Below are 22,012 nucleotides of genomic sequence, written 5' to 3' on the forward strand. Positions count from 1 at the left end.
ATCACGCTTCTCGTACATACCACTCGATACTGCACTACCAGCATGCCGCTTGAAAGAGACATTCACTCGTGCATATCACGTTTTGGTGTGCCTACACTTAGGTCTTTTCTGCAAGAAGCACACTTGACAACAATAATAGAAGCTTCCCGACAGTTCAATCTACATGCTTACAGCAGCCGCACATCGTCCTGCATGTACGTATGTTCCTCGCGCGCGCGCTCTCTCTCTCTCCTTGTCTCTGTAGAAATTCACAGCAGAAGTGGAGTCTCCCGCCCTCCTGCCGGGCCCTCCCGCTAGTGAACTCGCTTTTACATGTAGACAAGACGAAGGGGAAAATGACAGGCTTATACCGTGGGTAGGGTACGCTTTCTCATTCTACTTATGTAGCATGTGGATATCCCACGTATACACAAACGTATTAGCGATACGCAAGAGTGTTCGTGTTCAAGGGAAGAACACATGTATACGCCGTCGGTACATGTGTGTGTGTATGTGTGACACACGTTGCTGCGCACCTGGTGGATTGAGAGATGTTGAGCTGCTTGAAATGTTTTCTTCATCATGAAGAGTGTTATTGACCACCCAACAAAAAAGATGAAGCAGAAGTGAGGCGTGAAGCGCACCACGCGGGCGGCGCGCACACGCGTACAGGACGTCGTAGAGAGAGGAAAGATGAGAACGCACGTCAGCGATTATATCAGTCCACTTTGATGGAGCCGTATATTTTTCGCAGAAAAAAGAATGACGCCAGAAAGCCAATGGCACCTGCATTAGCAACATCATTCACATCAGCAGCCGTCTCACGTCGTGCACGGTCTCTGTTACACACAAGTAGATGAACGTTCGCGCACTATTCTCGAGCCACCTAAACACACATACTACATTACAGAGCACAAATGCATCTACTGCCTGCGTAGGGGTGCTCCTTCTCCTACTACTACTTGTACTACTACTGATAGTGCTACTGCTGCCACTACTAATACTACTACTACTACTCCTCCTCCTCCTCCAGAGTTGTGAAGAAGGTTATGTGTGTGTTAGAAAGCAGGTGCTGCGCGCTATTATTGACTAGACCTACTGTACTTAAAAACGGGAAGGGAGGGAAAGTTCTGCACGTTAATGCATTAACACTACGAACGCGCACACAGGCGGCACTAAGAGTTGCAGCAACGACAGCAACACGGAACCATCAGGCTTCTCGCGAGGCTCTCACAACACGTGTAGACTAACATTCCTTTCAACAAGATGACAGACAGCAAGAAATCTTCGTCGATCAGTAGAACTACAGCAAAGTGATCAGAGTCTCTACATGAGAGACCTGTAGCATCAGTGAAAGTGTGTATGTGCTTGTGTGTGGAAGTGGCTGACCTATATATATATATATATATACGCTTGATTGTGTGTGCGCCAACACGTGTACTTTCGTGTGTGCATGTGGGTATTAGTGTATGTTTATGTGTGCACATGTCTGGATCGCTAAATTATGCGCCAGTATATTATATATATATTTATGACGGCCATTTGCGTATATGTATGTGTGTGCGACTCTGTGTGGGTGCGGCTTATGTATATATACATATATATACATACACGTGCTAGTTACTGTCAGTCAAACCAATAATAGCAACATAATTCTCCGGGTCACACACATAGAAAATGCAGCAAAAACAGATGAGGATATGTCAGTGCCAGTGTATATGTGTACAGGTGTATGTGCATGAGGGGTTGAGCAGCAGGTTCTAAACACGTCTATATATATATACATATACCTGTAAGAATGAAGCAGGCGTAGGCGATAATGAGTGAATATCCGAAATAGATCAATGCGCCTGTTGCATGCGTCAGCTTTAGACGGGAATGAAAATAATATACGGCGTATAAAAGGACATACACACCGCTCGAAGCGCTGCAGAGAAACGATCGCCACCACCAGAGATAGTCCTCGCTGCATGCATGCCCCACAGCAAGTCACACAAATACAATCACAACAACAGCAACACCGTATCTCAGAGAAACAGAGCTACTACACAACAACACGTAATACACACACGACGACATATCACTACAAGAGGAGTAAATATATACACATATACTACCCCAACAACACAGGGAGACGGTACTGACAGCAACACAGCAATACATAAAGAAAGAGTAACATAATGCTGCAGAAGGAGCATATATATATATACATACAGACATAACCACAACAACACAGCAACACATACAGAGGAAATATATTTTCTCACAGAGAAAGAAAATAGCACATACAATCATAATCACAGCAGCAGAGCAACACACACACACACACACGCACAGAATGATATACATATATATATATACACATACGTATATGTATATGTGTATATAGGCGAAGATCGAATAACATATGCAACTATTTAGAACTAGCGTAACATTGCTGACCCTACTAGCAGTAGCGACATACGAAAAAATCACATAACAAAGCCACATCATGAGTAGCAAGAAAGCAACGACACGCAACACCTTCACCTTCTTCTCAATACAGCCCCCCCTCCCGGTAGCAGCAGGGGCTGTGTACTACATTCAAACACAAATATAGTTTATATATGTAAGCTTATTATTGTATTATATCTCTATTTCATAATTACCCAACCCCTAGTACAAGCACCACTGGCAGCTGTACACTACCCACAAAAAGACGAACATCATGTATAAGCTTATCCTATGATTCATAGTAGTATATATCACTCAATTCACACCCTCCCACAACGTAGCATCAGTCGTAACAGCTGTACCAAATTCAAACACAAATACCATAATATACATATACATATGTACATATATGCATACATATATATATATATACGCGCACAATATTACCTATAAAACTCCATACTGACATCATCTCACTGATGGTAATAGTAGTAGAAGTAATAGTAGTAGTAGTAGTAGCAGCAGCAGATGTACCATGTAATACGAGAATGACTATACACCGTATATATAATATGTAGAAGTTGCTATGCTGCGTCTACCCCAGCAGATAGCGTATGCGTTTATATAACAAAACAGTAGCAGGTCCCGAGAAACGCCGGCCTTTTAGAAGACGTCTTCGCTGCATTTGAAATTACACTATTATAAGTCCCTCGTATTTTACTGGTGTGAAGTTATCCTACTACGCAACGTTTAACATACTCACGGATAATATATGTTATATTATGCAACCACGTTCAAACAGAGTAGACACGTATCCACGCGCGTATCAATGAATATATATACATATATATGTATATATGTGTGTACATAAGTATCTATATATCTATTTATCTATCTATCTATCTATATATATATATATATATATATAGAGAGAGAGAGAGAGAGAGAGAGAGAAAGGAGGAAGCAGTGAAGAATGACACCGCGTGTACATGATGTTTGTAGGTCTATAAAGGTGTTTGTTATGAAAAGAGATACATATGGAGAGAGAGAGAGATAAGAGAGACAGCGAAAAAAAAAGGAGAACGGGTTGACCCCATGGAGGAAAAAAAAGTATCATTGTGTATAGGCATACCTCGGAGCGTATCAATATATCTCAAGGGAAAGCGGAAGCACCCAGTACGACACTGAGTGTACATATGGGTACATATACACATATATATATATTATATGTATATGTACGTGTAAGTGTTGGTACCGTGTTCGTATGTGCACAAAGCGAGAGAGAGAGCAACTAGCGAAAACAAAGAAAGGGGTGGTCACACGGAGAAGACAAAGTGAATGGCGAAGACGAGAGTGTTGTTGCTGTTAGAATCGACGCGAAGCGTGAAGGAGGAGGGTGGCGATAAATTCAGCTGCAAGAGGCCCTACCTACAGAATACTGATCCTCTGCTTGCATTCTGCAGGGTCGGACTACGTGTGTGAGTCTCTGCTTTTGACTGTTTCGTGTTTGATTATATTCCTCTTGCTCACGATGTTCATGGACACTTTCTCGTTATCATTTTCTCAGACCGCGACCCAACAACGCTCTCACCACCTTTCTTCTCTTTCTCTCTCTCATGCACCTCTTTCTCTGCCACTTACAAAACCGTTCTGCTGCTCCTTTGGCGCTAAAACTCTCCTTTCTCTCCCCCTATGTGTGTGAAATTGTTTGCTTCCAACAATTCATGATCACGTACATCACGTCACATACATATAAAATTGTATATATATTAGTTATTTATGTTGGCGTTTGTTAATAAATATATATATATACATATATATATGTTGGCGTCTGTGTATGTACGTGTATATGTTAGGTATTTATGTGGGCGTCTGTATATACGTATATATAAAAGGTATTCAAGTCGGAGTTCGTACATACATATATATATGTATACATATATCAATATTTATATGTTGGCGTCTGCATATATGTATATACATAAGGTATTCATGTCGGCGTCCGTATATATATATATATGTTGGCGTTTGTATATATGTATATATATGTATTTACGTAAGGGTCGTCTGCATCACACATACGCCACGGCCTTAAGAAGACGTGTGATGACAGACGAGGATGTCTTGCTCTTACATGCAGATACAACTCTCAAGCAACCTATACTACATGTCTGTACAGAGCTGATACACGCCTATGACAGCTACTATACATATATATATATATGTACAAATTGATGCCTACGTATATGCATACATATACATATATATGAAGAGAGAGAGGGAAAGAGAGAGAGAAAGAGAGAGGAGGCGTTGCATTATGCGACTCTGAAGCAGAGATTTCAGTACATAGACACCTGTACAAAAGAGACTAACACATATACATATATATGTATATAATTATGTATATATATGTATATGCATGTATATGCAGTGATTTACTGCTGTGAAGATATACGTATACACATAATATATATTACACTACGCTCAATATTTGAGTGTCTCTGTCCATGTCTACACAAACTTCGACGGTAGACAAATTACATGCCCTTGTACACAGACTCATGTACGTTCTGTAGATCCATGCGCCTTACCCACAAACAGACCCGTACACACACAAACAGATACACATATATATATATATATATATATATACATGCATACATATATACATATATCTGTAGTGCTTCGACGCTTTCCTTCATTTCAACCCAGCAAATGCATCAGTATTATGGGGTTTCCTATGTGAATACATAGAAACTTTCGTATAATCGCGCAAGCTTCTCTCATAAGCACAGACAGACCTTACACATATATATATATATGCAGAGAGAGACGCCCGCTCTTTTCTTCTCTACAGTATTACAGCAAGTACATCAGAGTCACGTTGTCTTACAGACGAGTACAATGGACCCGTGTGCCTCTCCCATAAGCACACACCCACACATATACAGATATTACACATATATATATATATATTCAATTATATATATACGTATATATATGTGTATCCCTCGCTCAATCGTTTCCCCAGTAATACAGCAAGTACAACAGTGTTAAGTTTTTTTGTACCAGAACGCATATACATCCTCATACATTCGACCGCATGGATGTCCTCATATATTCTTTTACGCCCGTGTGTCTCCCTCACAAGCGCACACACACACAGAGATAAATATACAAACCTCACAGATGTATATGTATGTATATGGTAGGAACCCCGGTGCTTTCTTGTCCCTGATGATTTAGCGAGGACATCAGTATCACGTTACTTTCTTTTTCCTGAAGATGAAATCGATCGAATTTCAACTAACTCCTTTTTTCATGTCCCCTTCACTTGTCGCGTTGTTGGTCGTTCACAAAGATTTCAGTGGTGTATGCACACCCTATTACTTACCACACAAGTTGAAAGTAGACGAAGGTAATCGATATCTCCGCGCAAGTGACACACAAGATGACTAAAACCAGAAATAGAAATCCTGCAGACAAACGAAAAAAATCATGTGAGGTTTTGCACGGCCACACACAGGTGCTGGTGGGCATCACGGCAGCAACGCAAACTCAAGCTGAAGAGTTTTCACAGCCACATATGTAGCTGCTGGGAGTTGAGACAGCCAAGCAAACGTACATTGAGAGTTTCTCTACACCCATGTATATAACTTCTAGTTGTGAAGGCAGCATTCATAACTTGAGTACCTCTAAAGTCACACGTATATATGAATGCTAGCTGTAAAGGCAGCATACATGACATGACTATCTCTACAGCGACATACATATATGACTGCTAGCTGTAAAGGCAGCATACAAACCATGAGTATCTCTACAACCACCTATATATATATGTATATATATGATTGCTGGCTGTAACGGCAGCGTATATAATATGAGTATCTCTACAGTCACACATATATATGACTGCTAGCTGTAAAGGCCGCATACATAACATAGGAATGTTTCTCCACCCAGATACATATAAACGCTGGTTGAGAAGGCAATGTACATAACCTTGGTATCCCAGCAACGAACAAGACATGAGAGTAAGTGGTTTTACAAGCACATGCAAGTGGTGATAATTGTTATGGCAGCAAAGCAGCTGTAATATGAGAGTGTGTTCCCGCCAAATATGGTCGCGTTGAGGCAGCAACGCAGGCGTAATGGGAAGGTTCTACAGCCATACGGAACTGCCGGCTGTCGAAGCCGCAAACAGCATAACATGAGAGAGTGTGTAGCTCACATCTAAGTAGCGTATTTCAAATAGTATAAAAGAGATACATATTTCTGGATTGATATGTAAGTGCCAGTACAGCATCAAGCAGCAGACGCAATTTGACGCTTTGTATAGCCACACATATAACTGCTGACTGGGGTGACAGCAGCAGAGGAGGTACCCAAACGTGCAATAAAAACCTCTACAGTCAGAGATGATTGACGAAGGTGGTAGGAGCAGCAGAATTAATAACTAACAAGGCACGGGGATTTCCAGAACATATAAAAAGTGAAGATTGCTGCAGCAGCAACACCCGACATGCAGCACCGCACCTACAGTAGCACTAGTAAGTGTAGTAAGAGTGAACAATCAGCAGCGGGCAGCAGAAGTATACACATATATATATATATATACATTAAACTTAGAGCGGTAATAATAGTGAAGAACCAGCAGTGGCAGCAGAAGTATACACATATATATATATACATACATATACTAAACTTATATGTAGTAAGAGTGAACAATCAGCAGCGGCAGCAGAAGTATACACATATATATATATATACATTAAACTTAGAGCGGTAATAATAGTGAAGAACCAGCAGTGGCAGCAGAAGTATACACATATATATATACATACATATACTAAACTTATAGTAGTAGCAGTAGTATTAGTGAAGAACCAGCAGTGGCAGCAGAAGTATGTATATATATATATATGTATATATATGTATATAGCAGCAGTCGGCTACCAGGAGCGGTAGCAGCATATATATGGTAACAACATTATCACTCGTATTGGTGCAGCACCAGCGATACACCAGTATACATATGGTAACAGCAGTAGTAGTACTCTCGTATTAATGACATCACCCAGCGGTGCAGAGATGGTGCCTGCAATAGTACTCGTATTAATTAAATCAGCAGCGGCAGCGGCATACGGATATATGTAACAGCAGCAGTGGCATTAGTAGTATTAGTAGTGGAGCAATCACCCGTGGCAACAGTATGTATAGCAGCAGTAACAGGAGTGCGGGCTACACCAACAGTACGTGCAGTTACAGTAGCAGTAGTAGTTACGATGTACATAGCGCAACGGCAGCAAAAGCGCATATAACGACCGCAGTAGTGGTAGTAGTGAAACCAACAGCGGTAGATGTATATACATATATATGTATACGGCAGCAGCGCTATTATTATTATTACTACTACTATATGGTGATGTAGTGAACCCAGCTACAGCAGCAGCAATAGTATAGTCATCAACATGAAGAAACTGCAGCAGTAGTAGTAGTGAGAGAACCAGTGTTGTTTATAGCTGAAGTAGCAACAGCGGTAGTAGTGAAACCTTCACCAACAACGATATATATATATATATATATATAGCCAGCCAGCCATTGTAGTAGTAGTGAAAGGAGCAGCAAGAGTACTTATTGAAGAAGGTGTAGTAGTGGTGGCAGTCGTAGAAATTACATCACCCGCAGCAACAGTTGGTACAGGGCAAAAGCAGTAGAAGTGCATTATAACAGAAGCTCTATCATTGCGGTGGTAGAGAAGAGAAAGGTAGTGACATCACACCCCCTCCCCATACATATGTGTACATATATACATATATATATGTATATGTTATCGCATGTCACATATATATATATAATTACATATATATATATATATATATATATATATATATATATATATATATGGGCAACAATAGTAGTAGTTTATTAGAGAGAACACCATCGGCAGCTATCAGCACCCAAAACAGAGGAAAGCAGCAGGCTCAACAAAGAAATGTGATTGACGAACTACAGCAAGATAATACGTACTGGCATGATACCTCCCCTCCATACATACATATATACATATACGTATATAGGCAGCACGGGTAATGATTTTGTTAGCCGAGAAACAGAGATAAGCAGCAGGCCTGAGGAAGACGTGTGACTGACGAACCGAAGAGATAGTAGAAGCGGTGCTGCCAAATAGAAGAGAAGAGAAAAAATAACTCCTGTGAACATGGCCCTGCAGAGAGCAACAGGAAGCGCATATCAAAGGAATAACACTGCAGGACCTACAGCAACAATATAACAGACACATGTCTATATATATATGTATAGTATTTCAATACTCAAATATATGTATAGAATTTTGATATATATATGTATATTATTTCGATATATATATATGTATATGTATATTATTTCAATATATATACATATATATATATGTATATGTATATTGTTTCAATATATATATATATACGTATAGACTCATGGCATACTTATTGTAAGAGTAGTATAATGGACTACTACCTACATTTATAGGTATACAAGAGACATATGGCGTTGTCCTGCATGCCAACATTAACAGCGCATTGTGAAAACAACATTACAATATTTACAACAGTAATATCTTACACACCTGGTATGCATATATACATATATATATACACACATGTATAGTAGTTCAATGCATCTATATATACATATATACACTCAGGGCATACACTTGATAATAATAATAATAGTAGTAGTATTAATGTTTACAACAACAGAATAGACAGGTGGCAAATACATCATAACAGTAATATCTGAATACTTCCAGTATACTCGTAGGCTCATGGCTTGCATATATGTTTATTTAGTCTTTTGATATTCACAGCAATATACAAGAGACCCACGCCATACATATATATATACATATATATATGTAGTATTTCAATATTCAGCGTAATCATAAATATACGTACATACATATATTCCATCAAGCATGTACTCGGCATGGTATTTGTGGTGTATTTTCGTATTTGTTAAATACTTATAGTAGTGAAATATATAGACGCTACCAGATGGGCTTTCCTACTGCGTAATACACGGAAGCCTTTGACATGCCGTGGTATGTGGTCTCCATACAAATTGAATTGTCGTGCGGCTGCAGCAGCCCGTACACCTTCACGAGTGTCCGTACTTGCAGCAGACAACTTACCATGTAATATACATTTCAACACATACGTACATATACATACATAGATACACTTACATGTATGCATATTCATACATACATATATATACATACTTATACATATATACATACATACATATACATATATACATACATACATATACATATATACATATACATACATGTATGTATATACATACCTCAATATACATATATACATACGTATACGTACTTACACATACATACGTACATACATACATATACATACACCTACATGCACATACACACATAAATATCCCTACATACGTACATATACATACATGTATACATATACATATATATACATATATGTTCATATTAGGACAAGAACACTTGTATACGTACGACACGTAGTGGCGTGTAGATACGCGCTAGCACAACATTGCGTCCTGTGGTGTTGTTGATTATATGACTACTTATACTACTTTTGTAAATACTGAACATACTAATACGTGAAGTCTCCATGCCAATGCTTCCAACGGTGTAAGAAATGTGTGCAACCAGGTGGAATGTCTGTGTACAGATACTTGCAACACATACATGCGATGTGTTGTGCGTCTACGAATACTTGTAGTAGTGCTACACATACATATATATATATTTATATGCATGTGTATGCCCCTGCAGGTGAGCTGACTGTCACGACAGTGGCAAACAGACAGACAGACACACATATGTATATAAATTGGTACGTGATGTGTGGTGTCCCATACTACGTCTAGTTGTTATATACATGCTGCACTTCATGTGTTGGTCGTATACAAATGCCTGTAGTAGAGCTACACATATATGTATATGTGTGCCCCTGGGTTTGGGTTGACAGGAGGAGAAAACGTCTGGAAGGGAAAAGATGAGAAGCTTGCTAGAGGAAAAAAAAAACAGAGAAAGAGACGTACCCAAACGGTAGAGCACCTCCAACAAGGCAACAAAGGACTGGCTGCATGAACCACGGCTGTTGAGGAATTTGTCGCGGGATTTTGTTTATTCTCACGGGCAGAGAAATTGGAGGCTGTCGAAATCCGATATACGCTCCCTGTCATTCGCATGCATTCACACTTCACGTAAATAGACATATATACATATATGCAAAAACACAGCATCCACAAACATACATGCATATATACATATACACGTAGGGGTGTACAAACATACACACACACACACACACACGAACACACAGACATACGCATGAATACGTGCAGACATGAACACAGACACATGTGGATGCATGTTTGTATGCATGCAGACGTACAGAACACATACATGTACGTATATACATACAGACAGACGCAGACACAGAAAATAAATACTCAGATATGCATACTACACACACACATACGTACACGCACACATACGTATATATACACACACTCCTGCACACACATGTATGCGGATAAAGACACACACATACACACACACACATGGACATACACAGACAATCACACACATACACAAACTCACATACATACACAATAGTACCAGTACAACTACTATTGCATATATTACTATTACTGCTATCACTACTCCTCCTCTACTACTAGTACTACACATGCAAACATAACAAGTACTATATAGACACCAGGTGGGTATAGAGACACTACTACGAGTGCAGACAGACTACACATCCCGTGCATACATCATACGTACACATGTTCTTGACTATATATATCATATACACATATGTTTATATACATACATGCTATATACACTTATACACTTATATATATATATCTGTACATATACATATATACGTATCTAATAGGAGGCACTGGAATAGTGAGTGCCCACCGACGCGTAGAGGAGTAATGATCTGGAACGCATACATATACGTATATATATATATATATAAATATCATGCACACAACGTCCGTTTTCATACATCAACCAACAGTCAAAGCAAGTCGACCATGCTGTTGACTTGGTCTGCAGAGACGAAACGGTGAAGCTCCAGTCTTGCTGTAGGTGAACAGTGCCACAAGGTGGATGTACTGCTGATTCGTGTACACGTTTTACAAGTACATCTCACCGAGAGACATCTTCGTGGCCCACAGATGTCTGGTCCGTTTGTATATATTGTTCACAGTGTGCCCAGGTATATATATATGTATATACTCTCCAAACCACGTGCGTCCACACCTATGTACATGCACACATATTGTACACAACGCTCGAATGCAAATATATATATATATATGTGTAGTATACAACAGTTCGTACGTATTTGTATATATATTGTACACAACGCTCGAATGTATATATACATATATGTATGTAGTATACAACAGGTCGTACGTAATGTGTATGTAGTACACAACGCTCGTACGTATATATGTTGTACACAGAGTTCGTGTATACATACTGTTTACAGTGTCCCCGTCTCTATATGTATTATGCACGGCGTTTGTGTATACATACATACATATATATATATATATATATATATATGACATCAGAGTGTGTATCTGCTGCAGCTGTTGCTGGTGTGTTATGTGTTTTGCACGAGTTCTCTCGTGTCTGCCTGTCTGTCTACCTATCTGTCTGCCTACCTGCCTATCTATCGATCGACCTCTCTGTCTGTCTGTTTTACTCTCTATGTGTTTATCTGTCTGCCTGTCTGTGTGTCTGTCTCTGTGTGTCTGTCTGTGTGTGTCTGTCTGCCATCCCGTCTGTCTGTCTGTACGTGTTTCTCTCTTCTTCTTTCGTTGATGCGAATGACATAAACTCTCTTCTCTCGTTTCTTTATCTCTTCTTGAATCACCTCATCTTTACTAGCGTTCAGTTGTTTCTGTGTAAATTTGTGTGTATTAGTGTATGTTACTGTGTATATGTATGTTTTTCCTCTCGTCTGTGTGATTCTATGTGTGTGTGTGTTGTTTTTCTCCTTGTCTGTGTGCTTCTATATACATGTGTGTGTACGTGTAAGTGTGAGTGCACGCGTATGTGTGTGTTTTAACTCTCATTTGTGTGCTTCTGTATGCTTGTGTGTGTGTGTGTGTGTTCGCGTGTATCTGTGTGTATGTGTGTGTATTTTCTCTCGTCTGTGTGCTTCTACGTGTGTGCGTGTGTATGTGTGTGTGCGTGTGTGTGTGTACTGACCGAAAGGTAGTCCTCACGAATGTTCCATATATATCTCAGATCTCTGTCACGAAATACTACTACTACTACTACCCCTTATATATATATATATGCATGTCACTACTACTACTAATACTGCTACTGCTACGCGTAGTATATATATGCGTGTTACTACCACTACTACTACTAATACCAATATTATTAGTACTAATGATAACGCTATACGTAATTCCATGTTACTATTGCACGCGTAATACAACAAATATTTCTACCGTACTACTGCGCAATCGAATGAGTGGTGGTATTTTATAATAACACTCTGGGTCCTGCCCTCCTCGCTCCTTGCCTTTGAAGTATAGACTACTGATGTGCGTAAGTTCAAAGAGGAGCAAAAAACTGGAGAGAAAGGCGAAAAAGAAAAGGAAGAAAACGAAGAGAATAAAGACGTAAAAGAAGCAGAGATTTAGCAGCAAAAGGAAGAGAAAAACGCGCACTGGTGATGTCAAGACAAGACATTAAGCGCGTGAGAAGTCGTGCAGAAAGATACGACTTAGACAAGAGAACAGTAGAGAGGAAGTCCAAAAAACAAAAACAGCAGTTTACAGCTACTATGCTAGGGTAATTAGAGAGTGAGTTATGATGCAGAGAAAGATACACATACAAAAGGGAGAAAAGGAAGATGTTCACAAAAAAAACAAGAGGAGTAGTACGATTACCAGACCACAGCATTTAGAGTGTGAGTAGAAGAGAGAGAGAGCAACACAAGAGAGGGAAAGAAATGACGCTTACCATGAAAACAAGGGGGGGTACTAATGCCGAACCAAAGCATTAGTAGTGTGAGCAATGCCGAGAAACTGACTGCAGCAGAAGATTTTTGTATCCATAAGACTAGATTTAGTAGAAAGAAAATCGCGAACACAACGCCTGGAAACATCAGCGCTGTCCTGATGGTTGTCATCTTCCAGTGTGTAGACTGCAGCAACAACATACAGATGCACACACACAACCGTACATCGCACACACACACACACACAGAGAACATACTGATAGCAGTATATCCTAAATAATGCATTCTGCAGCAACAACATACAAATATTGAGAGCAGTATTATATTCGTTTATGATACATCCTGCAGCAACAACATACACATGCCCACACACTTGTACATCACACACACACACACACAGAGAACATATTGAGAGCAAAATTATATTCGTGCATAATACATTTATATCTACGTATATATATATATATATATATTTATACCTACGTTCGTACGTACACAAATACTTTGCATACACACATACACTTATACAAAGATACATACTCGTATACATATATATATATATATGTATACGAGTATGTGCATACGTACACATATACAAACATACGCCTACAGACATACAGGTACATACATACATACCTACGCATACATACATATACATATACATATACAAACACAATCTCACGGGCATACAATCCAGCTTCCAGTTCCCACGTACATACCAAATGAGCCCCATCCATACATATATATATATATATATGCGGTTGTATGCATATGTATATGTTGAGGGATGCATCGGTATACTCCCACCCCCACATATATAAATATATATATATACGTACACATATAAACGTAAGTACATATGTATATATATATATATGCAGAGAGAGAGAGAAACATAGAGACATTTGCTAGGCATCTTTTCGTTGGTGGAAACCTACTTTAAACATTTTATAGAGACGTGCTGATGTATATCCAGCAGCGGCGCCCATTACCGTCCACAGTAGTAACATGGTCTGCTTACAAAAAACAATGAAGGCCAGCAAAAGCAGCACCAGCGCAAAAAGCTGTGCAGTACGTCAGTAGCAGAAAAAAGCAGCAGAAGCAAAAGCAGCCAATGCCGTGGACACACACCACAGCAGCATATCGAAAGGGAAGGTCACCTCCAATAGCAGCAGCAGCAGCAATAGCAGCAGTCCTGCTAGCAGGACAGCACTAATAACGCAAACAACAAAGACGAAAACACACACTCAGCATGTATAAGAGCGTACCAACTAGAACGGCAAATACGGATGAGAAAAGAGAGAAGGAGAAGAGACAGAGGAGAAAGAGAGTAACAGAGAGAGAGATTAAAAGACAGATAGCAACAAGAGTGCACCACGATGGTCGTAATAATGCTGAGTCACACACACACGCAAGAGATTTGCAGCATTGTATGCTTGATGTTGAGAAGAGTATGTCTGTCTATACGTGTGTGTATGTGTATGTGGACATGTATGTGTGTCCATATGTGTGTGTATATGTGTATGTAGACATGTACGTGTGTCCATATGTGTGTGTGTATATGTGTATGTGGTGTACGTGTGTGTGTTTGTGGACGTGTATGCGTGTTTATATTTGTGCGTACGTGTTTTTTACGGACCTGCATGTGTGTTCATATGTGTATGTTTGTGTGCTTGTGCGCATAAATACGCGCGCACATTCTGCGCATATGCTCATATATATGTGCACTCTGCTCAGATAGAAACATACGTACAGTAGACACATACACGGTACATATATACATATACATGTGCATATTGCATATAGACATGTGCATTCTGCGGCATATAGACGCGCGCACATTCTGCACGTAAACACACGCATTCTGTAAACACATTTACATACACGTGATACATCTACAAGTGTACACCTCCATTCTGCATAGACGAACGTGCATTCCTCTGCGTGTATCCACATATATATATATATATGCATACATACACGCAGATCTCTGTGTAGTTGGTGTTGTTGCGTCACTGTCATACACTGCTATTTGGGTATTTGTGCTGCTGGTGGTAAATAGTGCTACCCCTGTGATGTTGCTAATTCATGTTAACACATTACCTCTACTGCCGCTGTGGTCCCTGCCTGCTGTTGCTGGTGCTGTTGCTGCTGTCGTCGTAGTGGGTGTTGTGGCTCGGCCGCTACTATTCGTGCCAATGCTTCTGGTGCACCCCCCCCTCTCCCTACTGCTGCTGTTGCCCCTGCTTCTGCTGCTAATGCGGCTACTGCCGTAGGTGCTGCTCTTCTTGCCGCTGCTGTGGTTGCTGTGACTGCAGCTACTCCTATTCATTCGCTGCTGCTCTTGCTACTGCTGCTGTTCTCGTTGGTGGGTCTGCTGCTGTTATTGCTGCTACTGCTGCCGCTGCTGCTGGTACTGGTGCTACCACCGTGTTGCTGCCCGTGCTGCTGGGGATATGTTGCTGCTGCTGAAATTTCTGCTGCTGCTAGCACTACTGCTGCTGCTGCTGCTGCTACTGATGCTGCTATTGCTATTCATGTTGCTGGTGCTACTGTTGCTATTGCTGTTATTGGTGTTACTGCTGTTGCTGTTGCTGCTGCTTTTGGTGGTGGTGGTGGTGTTTGTATTGTGTGGACGGTGGTAGCTCACCTGCAGTAGACTTCCGCGATAGGCGGGTGAGACGACGCCGAGACCCGCGAAGACGACGGTCACAAACGCCATGCCAATCAACTGCAGGTAACGGCCGTCCCCACCATCGCATCCATTCCAAGATATATCCAGCAGTCACACAAAAAAACCCACACAGACACACACTCACACACATACATACACAAATCTACACACAGACGCTACTGATGCCGACACTGGGCAGCATGCAGGCCATGATTTACACAGCGATACAACGCAAACACATATCCACCTCCCCCCGCCCCTTCCTCCCCCACACGCTCACACGCATACATACACGGAGGCACTGCAATATATTTACGAACACATCCACACAGAGACATATACACATTCATACACATACGCATAATCTAATTACATACCCACATACACAGACACACGTACACACTCCCACATGTGTGTGTGCTGCCGTAAGGTTTGTGGTCACGTGGAAACACATTCACACGTATTTGCGTATCCATCTGTGTGATATACACAGGGAGAATTAAACTACGTGTGATTATAGGAACAATATTTCTATTAGGGGTATTTTATGTGTGCGAAAAAATTAGTACATACGGGGATCCAATACAAAAGGACATATGATACATACAGTTGCTTTCAGGTATATGTACAGCACATCACTCTCAAGAGCATACTACTTTAGAGACGCGTGCATAGAGGTGTACGTGCAGCACTTTATTCATAAGGATATATTACTATACAGGCGCTTGCATTCGGGTGTACGTACGCCGGTACACTTACGATATATACACCGTTTTTGGTTTCCTAGCTCCGAGAGGGCATAGTGCACAACTTGTGTATTTTGCAACGCTTTCGTTGCATGCGCACTATCAGTGACATCAACATACTTATGCATGCATACACGACAGGTAAGGAGAGACACACGCTCTTAAGACATGCGTGCAGGATGCTTCACGTCGCAAACAGATGTAATATATGTGTGAGAGTATACAGTCACTCGCAACACGGGTGTGTTTACTACAAAGCAACATACATATACATATACACATATGCATACATACATATACATACAGTTGCCTACTTACTCATGTATACATATATATACACGAGCACACAGCCACACGTGAGGTGTGGAAGCGCACGCATAATACACACACACAGAGGAGATATAGACACACATACAATCACACATAACACAGACAAACTGTGAATGTTGCGGGCGTGCATGCTGTATATAGACACATACATATATGCATATGTCTATATATATAAGGATATAAATATATACATATACACGCACGGGTAGCACGCACATACAGACAACACACATGCAAGAGATACGAGACACTGCACACATGTGTCTACGAATACATACAGACGTACATGCACATAAGTATACATACAGACGTACACGCATGTATACGAGTACATGTAGACGTACGGGGGTATCTGCGCTATATATAGAAAATAGAAACATATATAAAGACGCACCACAAGAATGACCCTCAAATTTCCTTCCACCCTCCCTCTGAGTAAAGAACATAATCATCAGTCTCCCCTGCAGCAGCGACAACCTTCTTTGAGCCTCTTCCTTCCCCTCACAAATGATATACACAACACACGTACACATACATGTGTATACGCATATGCGACGGTAGTGACGGGCACTCATATACATATATATATATATTTATATATTTGTATATATATAGCTTTCACATATATATTGGGTAGCATTTAAGCCTTATATGACTAGCACTAATCAATAGATATATTTCACTCTTCCACACATATATTGTGGTAGCCCTAGAGACTGCTACGACCAGGACTAATCCATATATATATCTCTTAAACATATATTTTGTGTTAGCACTAAAGACTCGTATGACTAAGACTAATCAATATATATACATATATATATATATATCTCCTTCACATATATATTGTGGAAGCCCTTGAGAGTGCTATGACAAGGGCGAATCGATATATGTATACATATATCTCTTTAACAGATATATTGTGGTAGCACCAAATACTTCTATGATTGAGACTAATCAATACATATATATATATATATATATATTTTTCACATACAAATAGTGGTGGCACTAAAGCCTTATATGGCTTGCAGGACTATATATGTATAAGGTCCACATATATACATTATGATAGCACCTAATACTTATGTGATTAGCGATAGTACACATATCAATAAATAATTCAGCGTATATTGTAGTAGCACCAAAGATACGACTAGATATGATATATATATATATATGTGTGTAACTTTCTTATATATATATATATACCGTGGCAGCACTGAGTAGTAGTACTAGTACTAGTAGTAGTAAAGAGGTATAGTACGAATAGCACTATTATATATATATATAGCTTCTGAGAAGTTGCGTATCATGATGGGGCAGCAAAGAATATGGACGCTTCTTCCTCTTGTTTGTTTGCACTGACACAAGTGAAGAGGAGGAGGAGGAAAAGACAAAACAGAAGTTCGTTGCCGCCGCCACCGCCGCTGCTGGTGGTGGTGGGGGTGGTAATGGGTCTCTCCATCTCCCTCCTTTCCCCCTCCCCTCCCTTTTTTTTGCGCCGTCAGTTTCTATTTGCGCGTTCTCTCTCTCTGTCTCTGTCTGTCTCTCTGTCTCTGTCTGTCTCTCTCTCTCTCTTTTTCTGTGGCGGAGTATGATAACGTGGGTTTAACTTACTTGCATGCCCGAGCCAGCGAGTGCTGCAAGGACAGTGGAGTGAGGGGGTTTCCGAAAGACATCTCCATGGAGAAGCTTCCAGCCGGTTTCTTCGGCTTCGTCCTCATCTACTAGAAGTTCGTTGTACTTGGCTATGTCTCTATACAGTACTCTGAGCATGATCATCGCTACAATGCCGCTGAGTAGCAAAACAACCACGAGACTATTGACGATACTAAACCAGTGAATTATTGGACTGTCACGCGCATTCTTCAGGTAAGCATCCCATCTCTGTGACCAGGGCGTACTACTTTTCTGCCACAGAACGTCGTACGTAAATGCGATATCACGGGTAGCACCGTCAACACGTAGTTGGTCTCGTATCAAGTCGTGCAAGTACGATATACCTTCATTGTCAGTAGGACCACTACTACTATTACTACTCTTACTATTACCATTGCCACTACTACTAGTACTACTATTACTATTACTGGAATTTCTTCCACGTCCAAAATCACGACCACTACTACTACTACTACCATTACTACCCTCTTTCTCCCGTGATTTACTATCATTGAAGCTATCAAAGCCTCCAGCTCCTACATCTACAGCATCCCTTCGGGCGCCTAAGAAGCGTGTTGCAAGCGAGGGACTGATGTAGTAAGGAAAACCTCCGCGGCCCTCATTCACCGTTGGAGGTGAATTGATTGCGTTCTTCCTCTTCCCCGCAGGAACGGATGAGTCTGCTGAGGTATCCAACGAAGCAGGAGAAAGATCAGAAGAAGAAGAGTTCGACTGGTAACACGACAGAGAGCCGTCGGCTCGGGCCATCTGAACGACGCTGTACGGCACGATTTCGAAACCGACGATACGATGGATCTGCATGCACACGTATACACAAACACACACACACATACACATACACGACACCTAGAAGAGAGGGAGAAAAAGAAAAGAAAAAGAAGAGGAGAAAAAAGAAACAGGCAGACACGATAATGATATCCTTTGAATGTATGCATGCTGAAAAGACACTCGTTTACTCATATACACATAATGCACACACATATACATACATACGCATACGCATACGGACACCTATACATCCATACATACACACATTTACATACATCCATGAAAATATCCCTACATTTATACATCCCTCTTGGGCACACTCATATTATTGGAGTAGTGAAAACTAAAAAAGATAACCATCATATTTATACACCCCTTACACAACGCTTACTACTACTACTACTACTGCTACATATGACTCTATGTCGCGCTCGACGAAGAAACATACGCGCATTCTATATCCTGACGGGTCCCTCACAGACATAAAATGATTCGGGTAGTGGAAGCTGCAAACAATATATATACACCCTATGAAGATATATACTATGATAGTACTTCATACTATTGTATGTCGAGAGAGAAAGATAAACATACATATATATATATGTATATATATATAGATATATATATACATACAACCCTACATACATACATGGGCAGACCCTTCCGTATACGTATGTCGAGTAGAGAGAGAGACAGACAGAGAGAGACAATCATAAACAGAGATACAGAGACGGCCTACACAGACCCAGAGACAGAGAGAGAGAAAAAGAAGAGAATACAGACGGTAGCATGTTCATTCGTACACGTGTAGTAGCTTGCGTACGTGTCGTAGTACCCAGGAACAAGAGGAAAGGATTAGAAATCTTTTTTTACACATCCACCTTTTCCATTACGTCTATGTAGGCCCAAGAAAATGGCGATTGAGATACACTTATCCACATTGGCATTTGAGAGATACCTTTCAGGCATAAGATCCACTAATAACACGCAGTAGTATTGCTTCCACAATGTATAAATGCGCAACCCTTCATATACATACACTCACAACACATAATGTATATAGATGCACAGCATTTATTATATATACATGCACAGCACATAATATGCACATGCACACTGCACATAGTATATATATATATATGCACACTGCACACAGTAATATACATGCACAGTGCACACAGTAGTATATACATGCAGAGCGCACATAGTAGTATACACATGCAGAGGGCACACAGTAGTATATACATGCATAATGTAGACATGCACGGCACATAGTATATGGATGCATAACCCATGACTACAACATTAGAGTGTCAAAGAGAGGCACGTCATAGTAATAGTAGTAGTAGTGGTGGTAATATTGTTGCTCCTCCTAATACTAGACACTAGCATCACGCCTACCTCACTAGTAATAATATTACTTGTGTACTACTATCATTGCTGGTACTAATGGTATGACTAGCACTACTACTACTACTACAAAAATTTCAATTAGTGATAGTGTTCCTCGTACTGTTGTTATTACTAGTAACACTGATGCTAGTACTACGATACTGGTGCTACTACTATAGATACACATACATATATAATATATGTGTATATACGCGCGTACGCTCTTTATTGAGTACACCTCACAGCAATCACTACTACTACTGCTACTGCTACATGCATACGAATCCACATGCAAACAGCTACACGCCCCATATATATATATATATATATATATATATATTACTAGCAGTATTACTATTATTACTTGTACTAGTGATACTATAACACAAACATATATATATATATACACATACATATACTCACAAGCGTTGTTCACCTTCTTTAGCTAGACTACTACTAGTAAGAATAATAAAAGTACTACTACTACTGCTACTACTATATATATATATATATATATACATATGGAGGTAGAGGCTCTCCATATTCTGATATATATTCTTCGTACTAGTATTATCACTATTCTGAGTTACTAGGCATATACTGTCTCAGGAACAACTGTATACGAAAACGGAAACAGCACACATGCACACGCATCACGCACTGGATAACGAATATTCTACCTATCAGAGTTTACGCATACACATATATATACGTACATATATATATATATATATATATATATATGCACAGACAGATACGCACAGGAGACTGTCGAAGAGGAAGAATCGGACGCCTACCTATTACATTCTATGCAAATACATATATATACGTATATGTAACTATACATACACATAGAGATAGATGTATTATACATATTCGTATGTATGTATATATATATATGTATACACAGATGCACACAGGGGACTGTCAAAGAGAAA

At 40.1% G+C, this 22,012-nt stretch overlaps 1 protein-coding gene across 1 annotated transcript; it reads right to left on the minus strand.

The window, feature by feature from the left end:
* Positions 1 to 697: 697 nt before the first annotated feature.
* LOC131478809 (uncharacterized) lies at positions 698 to 19,712 on the minus strand. The gene is made up of 9 exons (XM_058659382.1): positions 18,849 to 19,712; positions 16,129 to 16,209; positions 14,417 to 14,491; positions 13,484 to 13,664; positions 10,497 to 10,651; positions 8,570 to 8,624; positions 5,807 to 5,888; positions 1,770 to 1,945; positions 698 to 765 (listed from the first exon to the last, which is right to left on the minus strand). The coding sequence occupies exons 1-9, from the start codon at positions 19,710 to 19,712 to the stop codon at positions 698 to 700; spliced, it is 1,737 nt and encodes a 578-aa protein (XP_058515365.1).
* Positions 19,713 to 22,012: the final 2,300 nt, after the last annotated feature.

Source organism: Ochotona princeps, unplaced genomic scaffold (assembly GCF_030435755.1).
Source record: "Ochotona princeps isolate mOchPri1 unplaced genomic scaffold, mOchPri1.hap1 HAP1_SCAFFOLD_1816, whole genome shotgun sequence".
NCBI lineage: Eukaryota > Metazoa > Chordata > Mammalia > Lagomorpha > Ochotonidae > Ochotona > Ochotona princeps.

Bases quoted from the DNA above. Each gene is read 5' to 3' on its own strand.
- LOC131478809 (XM_058659382.1), bottom strand. From the start codon at position 19,712: ATGCAGATCCATCGTATCGTCGGTTTCGAAATCGTGCCGTACAGCGTC. The intron at 16,210-18,848 runs GTAAGTTAAACC...CGTTACCTGCAG, and splicing joins TCGCTGGCTCGGGCATGCAA to TTGATTGGCATGGCGTTTGT. The intron at 10,652-13,483 runs ATGGTAAGCGTC...CATGCGAATGAC, and splicing joins TAGTACCCCCCCTTGTTTTC to AGGGAGCGTATATCGGATTT.